At 46.7% G+C, this 15,761-nt stretch overlaps 1 protein-coding gene across 1 annotated transcript; it reads right to left on the minus strand.

The window, feature by feature from the left end:
* Positions 1 to 601: 601 nt before the first annotated feature.
* LOC129125157 (2-epi-5-epi-valiolone synthase-like) lies at positions 602 to 8,522 on the minus strand. Its single transcript, XM_054640458.2, has 5 exons — positions 8,347 to 8,522; positions 5,443 to 6,076; positions 3,825 to 4,058; positions 2,919 to 3,171; positions 602 to 1,870 (listed from the first exon to the last, which is right to left on the minus strand). Exons 1-5 carry the CDS (start codon positions 8,520 to 8,522, stop codon positions 1,731 to 1,733), a joined length of 1,437 nt encoding a protein of 478 aa, XP_054496433.2. The 3' UTR covers positions 602 to 1,730.
* Positions 8,523 to 15,761: the final 7,239 nt, after the last annotated feature.

The raw sequence follows: 15,761 nt of genomic DNA on the forward strand, positions 1-15,761 counted from the left end.
GATGGGCACCACTGAGCAGAGCCTGCTCCATCCTCTGGCTCCTTCCTTCAGACCTCATGGGCCCTCAACTGCTCTCCTGTTGCACTGTCCCTGTCCTAGCAAAGCTGGTGGATCCCTGAGATCCCAGTGATGCTCTCCCCACACAGTGGCTGCTGTCAGAAACCCACTGAATGAGCCTGTGTTTGGTGGTCTAGAAAAAGGAGACAAGTTCACTGGTATCCTCAGCCCCAGCTTATTTAACTCTGGGAATTATGGGTTTATTTTTAAGAAGTTGTGGCTCTGAGGATGTGCTCCAAAGCTCTTTGGTAAACTGGTGCCATCTGTGTGAAACCCTGTCCTGAAACTGGAGAGATGCACTGCACTGGAGAAGGCTGAGCAGGGCTTTCTGTGTAGTTTTAAGCACCTCTTCTCCAGGCTCAAGAGGAAAAGGGATTTACATGTCAGGTCTATGCCACACCTCTCTAGTCTGTGTCTCTCAGCATGTGCAAAAGTACTCAGGCACACACTGTAGGCAGCAATGCAATCATTAGTTCAAAAATTTTTCAATTTTAGTAGCTTTTATTACTTCAGCAAAACAGAAGCCAGAACATCAGCACAAACTGGTGTGGGACAAAAACACCAAAAGAAAAAACAAATAATGTTGTAAATAATTCAAAGGCTGTTTGTTGATTGCAATTCCTTTGATTGGACCTCCAGGGAGAAGGATGACATTACTTTTACATTTTTCACCATCAGCATCCATTATATAATCTGCTCAGAGTTTGCCAGGATCCTGAGACATGACAGTGAAGCTGCTTGAAGATGATGAACTTGCTTGGAGTCCTCTAATTTCTCTTGATTTTCCCCAGCTGGCCCTATCTAACCAGAAAAGGCTGAGATGGGAAAGGAGCCAGGGTCTGGCAGGTAGGAGGAGCCCTGTGGCAGATGTGGAGGCACCAGGGGGTTCTGCAATATTGCCAGGAGCCCAACTTTGTTTTTAGGCAGCAGTACTGCAAACTGTGCCCTGCTTGTCACAACAGTGGCTTGCAGGGATTACAAAGTGACACCACCACAAACATTTGGGCAGCAAGAGGAGATTTGCCAGCATGGCCTCAGTATCTGAGTCCGAGGACAAAGGGCTGCCATACTGCCAGGAGACAGCCCCCATGTGCTCCACAGCAGCAATATTTACTGACCTGTGACTTGTGATGGTGCCTCTAATCAGAGCATGTCATTCCCTGGGTGCAAAGGCTGGCAGATGATCTTCTTTGTTTTACTCTTTTGAATGAGAGAAAACAAGAAGAACACCAAGAAGAAAAGAATGACCAGTGAAGGTGATAACCTACTTGAAATATTTTATATAGCATAGGATTTTTGCATGGTGCCATACCATGGTCTATGAACCAGCTACATCTGCTTGTGTAAGGGGTTCAAGCACAAGCAATGGTGGGACACCAGTGGCAAGGGCCATGGCAGTTACCAGCTTGGATTAACTACATAAATGAATAATCCTGCTCACTTTCCCTGAAAGAAGACCATTTGCTATAAACTACACTACTGGCACACTGTGGTTTCACTTGTGAACAATCACTCCTTCAGCAATAATAGATTCCCTTTCAAAGAAAGCAATTGAAAAAGGCAAATCCCAACAGATGCCAATATTCTGCTTGTTCCACGCAGCTCTGGAGTGTATGCAGTGTGGCAGGTGCTTCTGGATTTATCTTGTTCAAAAATCAGTTCTGCCCACTGCCTTACAGTGGCACACAGCTCAGGCTTGGGGTAGGACTGTCACCTTGGGCTTGCAGCTCTTCCTCCAGCCCCATCTTGCAGTCCTTGACCCACAGCTTGTATGCTCTTTCCAGGGTCTCTTCACTGGTGTCATTGAATATGTCTGGAAAATAAGAGTTGTAGTTAATAGGACATCCAGAGGAGCTTTTCCTGCCTGCACACACTGACTGTGGCTGTCACTCCAGTTGGTGGGAGCCTTTTGTCTCGTGTGTAGAGACTGAGCTTCATGGAATTGGTGTGAAAAGGAAAGAGATGGCAGAGATCACAATCTGGTACCATGCGTTGCTTCTGTGTTAGGGGTTGGCTGGCTTTTATTTTTAAATCTTATGAGTATTTCATCCCTGATATTGAACAGATATTACTTAATTTGCAAATATAATTTCTAGGCACAATAAAAAATTAAATTCCTTTTGCCAAGGATATTTAATAAATATTTGCAAGTATAGCAGAAGAATTGTTTTTGTCTTTTCCCCTTGCTGGTTTTTCTGCCAGAGCACTGCATTTCCCTTTGCAAAATGAATTGGTTAATCGTAATGCAATTAATTAGACTTCAGTCCCTAACAGAGTTCTGGGCTTGTACACAGGAGGGACCCTATCTCTCGATCGGTTTACCAAGATGCAAAAAAGAGTGCAAGAAATGCACGACTGCAAACCACGGAGCCATTTCCCAGGCTGTCAGTGCCCACCAAGTGTCCCCTCAGGGGCTCCCTGGGGTCCCTCAGGCCATACCTGCCATGCCAAGGCTGGTGGGCAGAGCAGTGCATTTCCCTTTGTAAAATGAATTGGTTAAGTGTCCCCTCGGGGTGCCAAGTGTCCCCTCAGGGACTCCCTGGAGTCCCTCAGGCCGTACCTGCCACGCTGAGGCCTGTGGGCAGAGCAGTGCATTTCCCTTTGTAAAATGAATTGTTTGTGTCCCCTCGGGGGGCTCCCCAGGACCCTCAGGCCATACCTGCCATGCCAAGGCTGTGGGCAGAGCAGTACATTTCCCTTTGTAAAATGAATTGGTTGTGTCCCCTCAGGAGCCAAGTGTCCCCTTGTGGGGCTCCCTAGTGTCCCTCAGAGGCCGGTGGGCAGAGCTTTGCATCTCCCTTTGCAAAATGAATGGGTTAAATGTCCCCTCAGGGGGCTCCCCGGGGTCCCTGAGGCCGTACCTGCCACACCGAGGCCTGTGGGCAGGGGCATCCTCAGCTGTCCCCCGCTGTGCTTGAGGCGCTCCCTCAGGGCTCTCTGGATGAGGGCCCAGCTGCAGCCGCTGTGCCAGACCGGCAGCTCCAGGCCCCGCATGCACTGCAGGATCTGCTCCTTGTCCTCGGCGGCCAGCAGCCCGCGCGCGTGGGCCACGTACGTCATGAAGGCCATGTCGATGTTCACGGCTTCCCCGTGCATCAGCGACGGCAGAACCCTCTGCAGAACAGCAAAGGTGGGTGGCACAACGGGTTTGGGGTGGCAAATAGGAAACAAGTGGGGTTTATTGCTAAAAGTGTCCCTGCAAATCGACATTTGACTCACTGCGGTTGCTGGATGTTGGCGTCTTGTGATTTATGGGTTGCTAGGATGATCCGTTTTGCACATGATTAATCGCAGCTAAAATCTTCCATAGGGATCTAGGATCTAATTCTCCTCCCATCTAAATCACTGATAGAGCACCATGAGATGGAGGGATGGGCTCTGGATATGGGATAAGATGTAGGTGTCCCCCCCTCATTCCTCAGTGGCAATTTCTCCCCAGCAATACGAGCTATGGCCTCCATGCCTTTCTGCTGCTACAGCTCATGTTGGTGATTTCCAGTGGCTTCACTGCAGTCTGGTTTTCTTTGAGCTTCAGTGAGTGCCTAGTAAGAAGCAGCAACTGGATCGAGGTCTGAATTGGAAATGGGTGGAGGTGTGGGAAATGGGGCAGGAGAAGGAGTCCCTTTGACACCAGGCCAGTGTGTTGGGTGACCTAGCATGTGCAAATCTGGAGTTTCAACTCCTTTTCACAAGGTTTTCATGAAGCCTATTGAATTTTTTTATTTTGTCTTTGAAGTGGATATTGCAATATAAAGTTTATCACTCACCATTTCCAGCTCTGGGCTAATGAGGTGGCCAAAATCAACCAGTCTGTCCAGGTCATCCTCCCAGAGGTTGGGAGCCAGCTCTTCCAGCATGGTTTCAATGGCAATCCTAGTAGTCTGCAGTGCAGCATCCCCATGGTGAGCAAAGCCGTTGCAGGACTGGAACTTGGTGTCCAGTAGGTATTTTCCATGGTTCTTGAGCAGGTCAAACAGCCCTTTGTGTTTCATGAGGGCCATCTGGGACAAAGAAGACATAATTAAGGATAATTGTCTGATACTTGTATTTGCTGTTGGAAACTTGAGTGTTTCAATAGATTGGACTGCAATAGCATGTTATACACTAGTTCCCCTGCTGCTGGGCAGCTCTGCCCATGCTGGGGGCTTGCTACATGCTCCCATAGCCCAGCAGCTGGTTTGTAATGAGCTTTGGTTATTTCTGTGCCTGGAAGAGAACTTGGGACTGGATGGTGGCCATCCCCAGGACAGGGACTGGGCAGTGGGGACCACCACCTTGGAGTTGCTCTTAGGGCAATGGAAGGAGGGAAAACACTGCAGTATAGAGAATATGAGGGCTTAGAAGTGATGTCCTTGTTAGAAGTGCATATTTTTTCCCTCTCTGACTCATGCATTAGCCCCACCCCTGCAGTGGGGAATGGTGACCTGAGGGTTTCCCAGTGCCTGCCAGAAACCTCCAGATATCCTGGGGATTTCTCACTGTGCAAGCACTGAAAATTGCTGTTGATGAACTCATCTCTAATACACTTTAATAGCTTGAACTCTGCTTTATCAAAAGTTTCCAAAGCTCTCCAGACATAAAGCCATTTACTGAGCACTTTCCAGGTAATTTTAGGAGTAGAATTTGCCTTGCAGGAGATTGATTGACCACACTTGACATACCCACTGAGGTAGGTGCAAATGATCTTGCAGATTATTAATCCCCAGCATAATGAGCGTCAGATTCTCTGCCAGGAGTTCATTACAGAGTGCTGTGGATCAGCCTCAATGGAGAGATGAGGCTTTTCTTCCCTGGTTTTGCTGTGTCTCCTGTGAGTGTTTGCTGTTTCTGGCTATGAGTTTTGGAGTTTCCTCTGCAGGGTTAGCGCTGGACACTGAGTGTAAGGCATGTTCTAACAAATTCAGCAGCTGTATAAAATATATATATAGACTCAATGAGAGTTAAAAGTCCTCATGCACCCTTGATGGCCCACCTTGATTCCTCTAAGTTGTTTATGGAATGCCATGGATGCTGCTAGACATTTTACTTTCCAATACTTAAAAGGGGCAAGAAAGATGAGGACAGACTTTTTAGTAGGGCCTGTTATGCTAGAACAGGGATAGTGGTTTAAACTGAAAGAAGATACATTCAGGCTAGTTGTGAGGAAGAAATTTTTTACCATGGGGATAGTGAAACCCTGGAAGGAGTTTTCCAGGGACTGGTAGATGTCCCGTTCCTGGAAATACTCAAGAAGATGTTGGATGGTGCTTTGAGCAACCTGACCGAGTGAAAGATATCCCTGCTCATCACAGGGGATCAGATTTGGTGACCTTCAAAGGTCCCTTCCAACCCAAACCATTGTATGACTTATCAGTTTTGAAAAACTGCACCTGCAAAAGTCCATACCTTTAAAATTTCCCCGAGGCCATTGGAGATGTGTCGCCGAGGGATGCTCTGGAGGAAGGACCTGTCCAGGAAACTCGCCACGGGTGGGGTGTAGCCCCCGAGCTTGTTCTTACACTGCAGAAAGTTCACCCCGTTCTTGGCCCCCACACTGGCATCCACGTAGGAAAGGAGGGTGGTGGGGACCCGAATGTAGGGGGTGCGTCTCCTGTAGAGCGACGCGGCAAGCCCCACGATGTCCAGGCACACGCCCCCGCCGATGGCGATGATGGGCTCCGTGCGCCGGTCCAGGCTGAAGCTCTGGACCTCGTGCAAGATGTTCAACACCAAGTCCATGGATTTTGTTTCCTCGGTGGTGGGCAGGGCGAGGATTTTGTGCTGGACGTTGTTCTCTTCAAAGTATTTTCTGACTTTGGAGCCGTAAAGTTTGTCGACGACTTCGTCTATGACGATGAAGCGCCGCAGTTTCCTCTTGCTGGCCGTGGCCGGCTCTGTTTGCTGGGGGTCAGTGATGTGGCCCCAGAGCAGAGTGGTATTAGAGGGCTCCAGGATGTTGTATGTTTCTACCACTTTGTAGCAAAAATAGATGGGAGCTTCAATGATCCAGGAAATCCCACCTTCGGAGATGCACTCACCTCTGGCAAGGATCAGAAAACATGGTTTGAAATCACTATATATTCCTAGCTTGATCTTTGCATGTCTGAGCTAATTATAGGATATTGCTGGGAGATAAAGAATGTAGAGTCTCTTGCCCATGCACTGCAGAAACATGGGGCTGTGAGGGTGGGACACCCCCATGGGTGTCAGGGCTCACCAATTTTGTTCCTGGAGAAGCTCTTTGAGGTCTAAGTGAAGAGTTAAATGCTTGAATTCGTACATAACATTAAAAAGATACAGTCCAGAAGGGCTGGGGCATGTTTTTCATGCTAGAAGTTGAAAACCCATATAGAATGAGCCAGCCCAATCATTTCTGCTTTCAGAAAGGGAGTGGGGAAGAGAAGAGGTTGCCAAAATTTTCCACATTCATTGAAGAAGCATCCTCTGATGGTGTATCTAGATGGTAGGAGTTAATTTATTCCTATCTATACACAGCCGCACATCACATCTCCATTCAGACCAGTGTTTCTACAATGCCTTAGTTGAACTAGCAGATCTCTACCTCAAAATAGGTGTGATAGAAATAGGAAGTGCTCCTGGAGAGGGAAAGAAAATGATCTGGGGGTTGGGAAACAATTCCACATTGGAGGTTTCAAGGGTAAATAAAAGCCAAAATTAGTTATCTATCTAAACTAATGAAAAACACAGCCCTACAACCCCTTCCTTCTGTGGGATGGGCAAACCAGGGAAAAAACAAGTTGGGAATCAGAAAAAAAGGCAGATGTATTTTATATAAGACTGTTATTTGAGCTGCATTTTGGTAAAAAATGAGTTTCTGTGATATTCATTGGATAATCAGATTTCCCTACATGCCCAATTACTTTTCACATGCCTGAACATTCACTTAGAGGTCAAAATAGATGCTTCTCTGCTTTCTTTACCAAATTATCTCTAAGTTTTAAACTCTTAAAGTCTCTAAGCCCTTAAACTCCAAAGCTGTTAAACAAAACCAGTGAGGATTTTCATCTTCCAGAAAATTTCTTCTGGGCTTCTCAAATATGGTATCAGAAAAAACATTGTGTACATTTCAATGCACCATCTTATAGCTGTACTTAACTCCATGTGCATTCATCTCTGGTGTGTGACCCTTCTAAGAGACAGGATGGTTTGGAATATTATTTGGTGGAATCAGCTTTGGGTACTGGATGGTACAACCAGTACCCATTGCAACCCCTCTGCTCTATGAAAATCATAGGGAATTTGGGGCCGAACATGCCCTTGTGGGAGCATATATCAGCTGAGGATTTTTCTGCATGTTCTTGGGCCTTAGGTTCATACTTCTATCGACTGAGGTCCATTAGGCTGGTTTTGGGTCTGCCAAAATCCTGCTCTACCTGCTGCAGCTCTGCCTGGGTGATGCTCGTGTGCGGTCACTGCAGGTGCTGGTGAAGGTCCCTCTGGCCTGGCTGAAAAAAGGGTTAGACTTGTGCCATTAGAATCTGAGAATGACAAGGGCTGGAAAACTTCTGACATGCAGAAAAGAACTGTATTAAAAAAGATCTGCATCATGAATGGAGCTCCATGTGCTTGTGAGGAGTATGCTGTAATTAAAAGATAATTAACTGGGGAGACATGCTATCAGCAAAGAGCTTTGTGTATCCCTGGGGGAAAGTTTTGTCTTTGCTCTATCTGAAACAGCATTAGGTGACTTCTGCAGTTTGAGGGATGTGTTAAGGGTTTTGCTCCTGTCAGTGACAGTTTATTTTTCCCACCTACCCATTTCATTTGTCTGCAACCACCTCTATAAACCCATCTGTCTCCCATGCCTCGGCGTGAGATTTTGCGCACACACAGATTGAATTTTCACAGAAATGGAGAAAATGAGCCCAAGTGCAGCACACAGATGTCCCTGCGTAAGCTTCTCAGAAGTTTAAAGAAAATTCCTGTCTACAAAAATGGAGGCTGTTGATAAAATTCCCTCTGTAACTCTGAGCTATGTCAAAGAGCACTGCAACCGCCCATGCTGCCATACTGCCCATGTTCCCAAGACATGTTTCCAGGTTTGTATGCATAGGTCAGGTTGGATGGGGGTTGGAACACCCTGGTCCAGTGGAAGGTGTCGCTGCCCATCTCAGGGGTTTGGATTAGGTGACCTTCAAAGATCCCTTGCAGCCTGAACTATTCTATAATTCTGTCATTCTGTCATTGCGGGTTGAAGCCGCCATGGCACCCAAGACGGTTTTTCCATCCCACCAAGAAGACTGCCCAGTTTGGCTGGCCAGAATAACACAGGCCCCTTCCTATACTCACATTGTCGCCTCAGAGAGAGTGACCTCGTCCTCACTGTTGTTGGAGAGGGTTTCTCCTTTCTTGATGCGGCTCCACGTGCTCTTGACTCTTACCAGCTGGAAATCTGTCTGCCGGGGCTCCTGGGCCATGGTGGCTCCTGGGACTGCTGCAGCACACACCTCCTCTGTCACCAGCATGCTTCCAGAAGGTGAAATCTCCCTACCCAGAGATCTCCCATCACTGGGTGCCTTTGAGGTGCTTTTTAAAGGCTCCAGGTTGACCAGGTATCAGGAGGGGAGGTCTCGTCTCCATGTGAGAGACTAATTACAAAACTGAGATTACCTAATCTGGGATGCATGTGAGGGGTGGCAGGGATGTTTGAAGACACGTGCGACTACCAGGATGGGGTTGTGTAATCAGCTGGTTTTATAATGCTTAAGATGTACAATAGAAGTGCATATATTAACTTCCAACATGATGCCCTACAGCAAACTTAAAGTTATGAAAGGCAGTTTGTGTGATTCTTCACATCATTCAGGAACCTCCTTTGCTGAGCAGAGCCTCTGATCTGGCTGCAGCTCTATGCTGCTCTTATGGGATGAGACAGGAGCAGAAGCGTGGGGATCAATACCAGCTGGTTAAAACCTCTTTTGAGTTCACATTCCCTGGGATTTTCTTGAATTAAGGAAAAAAACTATATATATAATAGATATTTTTGCTTTTATGGTGGGTTAAAAAAAATTATCAGAGAGCATTTATCTCCTGAAGGGCTGTTTGGGGCATGAGCTGGGTTTTGATCCCCACGTGACTGGGAGATGCACAATTCACTTTTCCATGTGATCTTCCAGCTGGGGCTTTTGGAGGGCCCCAGGCTCAGGTTGCCACACAAAGTATTCCCTTGGCATACAGCTCTGTGTGCTGAGCACAGGAAGATCTTCCTTTGATTTCACCAGCAGTGCCTGAAGGCACAAACCTGTCTTTGCCACCTTCTCAGCCGTGTTTCTGAAAGCTGTCCTTGTTCAGAAACAAAGATCAAGAAAACCAAAATCAGATGTAAAAGCAGAGGCAGGAAAAAATGAGTCTTAAAGAACCCTTTGGACAACACTGTGTCATTGCTTTGAAGGCTTAATTGCAGCCAAACTCACTTTGGAACCTTCATCTATCTCAAAACTAATATCGAGGAAAAGTTGCAAGAAAAACTTCCAAAGCCATGTAGCCCTGCTCCAAGAAGTGCCTGACTCCTGACTCCAGTCCTCACTGCTGGCTTCATCTCCAGATGGCAAAGTGCTTTTTAAAGAGGACAGGCTGTTAACCCCATTTTGTAGAAGAAGAAAATAGAATCTCAGAAGTGAAACAACTTTCCCAAAGTCACCTTAAAGCTAGTGCCGTTTAGATGGCACACTAAAGCTTGTAGCCTGTTTACCAAATACTTGTCTGAAATTTTAACTCCCAATCTAAATACAATTTTTATTGCTTTCTGCAGGAACTGCAATTCTAATGCAGTTTGTTGTTTACTAAATCATAAACTAGAACAATCTTAGGTATGCCAGGAGGTCTGTCTTTTTCATCTTGTTTATTTGTTTTAACTAATAACAACACAGTCAGCATTGAGTCTTCTTTTATTTGCTTTTCTTTTACTCTTTCATCATATGCATTTACTTATTTTCTATTTATACTTCCCTATTCTATTCTGGGGACACTGAAATATCTTCTGTTGCATTTGAGAAGTTGACAAATTTACATTGGTTACTCCAGTGTGTGGCTGTACAGGGCAGCGGTGACCTTGTGGCTAAGGACTCCTTGTAGATAATCTGAAGGGGGTTCAGAGTTCTGGGACATTTTTGGCCCCATACCTGGTGGTTTAGCTGGGGCATGTCTGTGATATGTAACTAGAAGGTTATGAAACTGCCAATTACTTTCTTGAGAGCCAGCAGCTTCCCAAGGTCAGGATGTGAACTTACGTAAAGCAAAGGCACTGAAAGTCGGCTCCTTTGTTGTGCCTTTCTCATGTCAGAGGCTGTTGGATCTCACCTGCTGCCTGTGCTCTGGGTGGGACAGGAAGGTGCAGCCCCAGCCTGGAGCCATCCTCCCCACACAGCCTCTCCCCAGGGCTGGGGCTCTGCCCTGGTGATTGAGGGAGGAGACTTTGTCCCCTCACCAGGCACCCAAGCACCGACCTCCTGCTCTGCAGAGGCAGCAAACCCACCACAGCATCCTCTGAGGCCAGGGGACAAGAGGGAACATGCACAGCCCTTCAGGTAAACTCCCTGTGCGGGGTGGGGACTCCAGGAGAGCGGTGTGACAGGAGGGGACACCGTGTGATGCCCTAGTCCTGGGTGCCCACCTTCCCCATGGAGAGGGTGCCTGCAGGCTCTGTGGCTTGGCAGCAAGGAGCAGAGGGTAGGTTTGTCAGGGAGAGGAGAGAGGCTCAGCACAAGAGATGGATTTGTAGGAGCCTGGAGCGGAGGGAGTGGGACAATCCCAGGAGAAAGGAATGGTGGGGTGGTGGATGCTTGCAATGTCAAGAGAGCTTTGGCTGTGACTAATTTCTGATGGATTGTCATGCTTTTTTCAGAAATAATTTATCTCTCTAATGGAGCACTGGGGAGATTCAGCTTTTCACCTTATTTTCCAGCAGTAGAGCCTGTAGAAAATGCATCAGCTAGTGTGTATTTTCCTTGCTTTCCCTTGAAGTTCAGTCAGGGTTTAGATCCCTGGTTCCTGCCATGAGTAGCAGCATCCTCTCTCTGGCTGCTTCCTCATGCACCCACTCCATCCCTAAGCTCCTACCTGTCCCAGGCCATCACTGCTGGCTTGCTGCAGGCTCTGGCACTGTGGATGCTGAGGCTAAGGCTGAGCAGGCTGAGCTCTGCTGGGACATGCCCCCTGCAATGTCTGATGGCCACTCTGGTTTTGGCCACACTGCCCACCCACCCCTGTCCCCACACAGGCCATGACAAGCCCTGTGCTGGGACATGTGTTTACACACTAAGGCAAAGAGGTGAGGGTTGGGATAAGCTGTTGTCAATGCCTGAGGTGCCCTGGTGAATATGATGGCTGGAGCTGTTGGGGATGGTTTTAGCAGACTGGATTTCCAGGTGCTTAGCACCGAGCAGCTCCTGCCAAAGTGCTTGGCACAGCAGCACCAAACAGTCTGGCAGCAAAGTGTTCAGGTGGATCAGGTTCAGTGCTCTGCCCTGGCTGAGAAGAGGGCTCTTTTGGAAGGCTTTTCTGGGGCTGCAGAACAGATCTAGAGCCTGGAAGGTAAAATAAGGATAACTCTAAAATGGGAACGATAGGTTTGGTCTCATGTCTTTGCTTTGTTTTTGCCAAATCCAGACTGTCTTTTATCTCTGTGCATCCTTTGGGGTGGCCCCTGCAAACAGTAAAGTGTTCTGCTCTTTTCTCCACCTAAAATGTGACATCTGAGCACAAACTGCAGAGTTTAATTGAGATTCTGGAGCAGCAGGTCCCTCCATGGCACTGCACTACCTGTCTGCCCAGGGGACACTGATGTCCCACACGTACAACCTTGCAATCCTAACTCCTGACTTTGGTGTGAATCAAATTTCCTGATTTCAGGCAGAGTAGAAGCTGCAATTTATTGTTCAGCTTAGCTGTAAAATAGGGTGGCTGTGCTCTCAGCACCTGCTCAGGAAGATGCTGGGAACCATTCTGCTGGCAAGAATGGTCCATTCTAAGAATTGCCACCTTGTCTTCCTTTATGAAGCTGCTGGAGACCTAAAGCAGCCCTTTCCTGCTCTTTCATGGTAGGGCTGTTTTCAGCATTTTCTTCCTCTGAGTGAGCTGTTTTTCTTTTCTCCCATTGATGATAATGCACAATTAGATGGGAAATGGAAAAAGATCTCTGTGCATACATAGATCCATAGGCACACAATCAGGAAATCTAATTTAGTGCTTAATATACTCCAGCAGTTTTTCTGGGATTGTGCAAAACTGTGCATTGAAATGAAGCACTTTTTCCTGGAATTACCTTAAAAAAAAAGTAGTTACATAAAGTTTAGCTCACCTTAGTGCTCAGAGCCTTGGGCTGGGCAGCCCGCCCGGAGCTCTGCTCTGACTTGTCTGGTGCTTGCATAAATGAGGGCAATTCTGACCTCTGCTGTTGGCCCAAAGCATCACCAAGCTGCAAAAAATGCAGCACTCCCTGCAAAGGTTGTGTAAGCTTGGATGGGGGGTTGCTCCTGGCATGCCCTGCCTGTGCCCTCTCCCTGCAGCACCTCTTGGCTCTCACGTTTGGTGTTGTAACACAGCTTACAAAACAGCTGAGGGTAAGTCTTGTTTCCTCCCCTTTGTGAGACAGGCAATCCCTGTCTGTTACTTATCCAGAAGCAGAACATGAAGATTACTAAAAGCTGACATGGATTATAAACATGTTTTTACCCCTAAATTAGCAGAAAGCCTCAGAGTGCTTGGCAGGGAGGATGAGCAGATCCCAACCTCCAGCACTCTCCAGATGAGCAGTGGGAGCCTGGGGTTGCTCCCTCATGTAATGGTGAAACTGCTGCAAGAGGAGTATGTGTCCTCTTCACTGGAAGTGTAGCTGGGCTGCGGCCAGCAAACCAGCATGGTTTGGGAAAGGGGTGGCTATTCCTGCAGCTACAATTAGTTATAAAACTGCTGGAGGAGATAAAAGCTTCCCCTGATGGTTAGAGATTGGGATGAGATATAAATCATGGCATTGTATCACAGAGTCACTGAATGGGCTGGTTTGACAAGATGTTAAAGCCCATCACATTCCATCCCCCTGCCATGGGGAGGGACACCTCCCCCTATCCCAGGTTGCTCCCAGCCCTGCCCAGCTTGGCCTTGGACACTTCCAGGGATCCAGGGGCAGCCACACCTTCTCTGGCCACCCTGTGCCAGGGTCTCATCACCCTCTCAGAATAGAATTTCTTCCTAATAGCTAATCTAAACCTACCCTCTTTCTGTCTGAAGCCATTCCCCCTTGTCCTGTCCCCACATGCCTTGTAAATGGTCTCTTTTCATCCTTGTAGGCTCCCTTCAGGCACTGGAAAGCCACAGAAGTAAAAGAGATGTCTTTTTTCACTCACTCCATGTAGTTCTCTGCAGCTTTTCTATCACAGGCAATAAAACCCTGCCAGGGGCAATCTGCTCCACCCCAGCCTCTTGGCCTGTGTCTCACAGGTGCTTTCATAACTCAGCACGTGCTCTCACACTTGAGGAGTGGGGGAGTTCCTCTGAACCTTGCCTCACCCTCTGGGGCCACAGCTTGCTGTGATCCATGGTGGATTGCTGCCAGAAAGGTTTTCTGGGATCTCAGGGCTGGTTCAGTGCCATGGGCAGCATTGATTTGGCTCTCAGAGCAAGGTGATCTGGATCTTGCAGATGTTTCCACAGCATTTGAAATGCTGTAATGTTGTGTGGTGCACAGCAGCCTCCCTGGCCCAGACACAGCTTGGGAAACCTTGTGCATCCCAGAGACACACAAATCCCCATTTTTACAAAGCTTCACCCACTGCCTGCATCTCCTGGCAAGAGCAGTTTTGGAAGCATTCTGTTTCCTCCAAGGAAAATTGGACCTGGAAGAGCAGGGTTTGTATGCAGTTCTTTGTTGTGTGATGTTTGTCTTGGAGCTTTAAAAGCAAAATTAATGTGTTTAAAACATTCTTATTCTTGATCAGCTCTGAGGGGAAAAAGGGAGAATGCATGCAGCAAAAATCTATTAGAAGTATATATTAGAAAAGGTTTTCATGATTGTTTTCATAGCCCTTCAAAACCCTGTGTTTTGTATTAAAAAAAAAAGCACACCTGTCTTTATGTTCTTTAAACTCCACTTCCACTGATTGAGCAGTTACAAAATCATTATTCTTCCTTTTAATTTCCATTTCAGAAACTCCGGCTGGGCTCATTGCTGAGAACCTTCTCAAAGCCAAAGAAATAGCCCTCAATGACCCTCATGTACCTGAACAGCTCAGGAATTACTTACAGAAAGCTCTTGATGTTGCTCTTGGACTAGACCCTTACCTGGATGCAATGGCAGCTTCCAAGAGGTACAGATTGTCCTTTGTAACCTGGTGCTTTTGTCTGTGATGGGATGAATATCTTGTTAGATTTTCTGTCCAGAACATGCCAGGAACGTGGGGGACAGCAGCAGGAAGTGGAATGAGGCTTAAGTGCACTCAAACATGTAGCAAAGTGTGCATGGATGTATGTGTGTGAGCCCACAGCCTGCAGGAAAGGAGGTGAGAACAAAAAGCTTTAAGTGTAAAATTTTGGAGATATTCTCCCAAGTGATTGTTGACTGTGGCAGTGTCTGAGTTGGAGCATTTCCTGGGGAACACCAACCTCCACACTGTGCTTGCTGGAAGGCTTGAAAAGTGAGCCCCTGGATCCAGCTGGGATAAATTAGGAGTGAAGAAAACCTGCACCTCTGGATCCACCCTCTAATAACAGCCTTTATATGTGGCTTTTATCTCCAAGCACTCAACAAACATTAATTAATCTGCTAACTAAATTACTCTGGTAACTAAACTAATTAATTAAACTAATTTAAGGTATCATTAATTCAGAAGTCCAACTGATACCCTCATTATTCTTTTTTGAGCTACAGTATATTACCCAGCCATGTGGGGTCTGCTAAACAATTCCCATTTATCAGTGTACATTTTGATATGTGGAAAAAGCCAGTTCTGTCTAAAATTGACAATGTGTAAACTGTTCCAGGCTGTGGATTATGGGAACGCTGAGCGTTCTCTCTGTTGCTGAAATAATAGCTGATAGTTGTTTGACTTACACTTGCTGTAGGATAATAGCTATACATTATCTTATTAAAGTTGTTAAAGCATTTGTGAGGGGCAGAAAAGAGGTTATATAAAATGTTCTACTCTTTAGGTCTTGGATTATCTGACTGTGGCTGACATGGGTTATGAATTCTTTCTCATTTTACTGAGGAGTGAAGGGGGGGAGCTGGAGGAATAAACCCACTGAAATGGCTCTAAACTCTGGCCCAGAGAATGATCACCATCCATTTCTGGTGGTTACTTTGTTCACACAGGGTAATCTAACCTGTCTGGAGGCTATGGACTTCTTCCAGTCCTCTATTGCCTTCCCCATGTAATAGGTAGCATCTCACTTCATCCAGAGACATTGTCACAGGCCTGACTCCTGTGAAATAGCATCTGCAGGCACCCTGCTTTTCTGAGCACTTTGTGAGAAAAAAACATTTCTTTTTCCTGCCTTGTAAGAAAAATTTAGATTTTATATCTTTCCCTCTATTCTGCAAAGAAACCTTATTTTTGGCTGGAATAAAACTAATTGTAGAACTGAACAAAACCTGGCCAGGATAACTGGAGTAATTCACTCCAAAGCAGCAGATAGAGAGAGATCTGTCTGGGACCAGCTGAAAATGGGAAAGGTTTGGGGTTGAACAGTGGGGAAATTCTTTCCTTTAG

This window comes from Agelaius phoeniceus, chromosome 11 (assembly GCF_051311805.1).
Source record: "Agelaius phoeniceus isolate bAgePho1 chromosome 11, bAgePho1.hap1, whole genome shotgun sequence".
In the NCBI taxonomy this organism is placed as follows: domain Eukaryota; kingdom Metazoa; phylum Chordata; class Aves; order Passeriformes; family Icteridae; genus Agelaius; species Agelaius phoeniceus.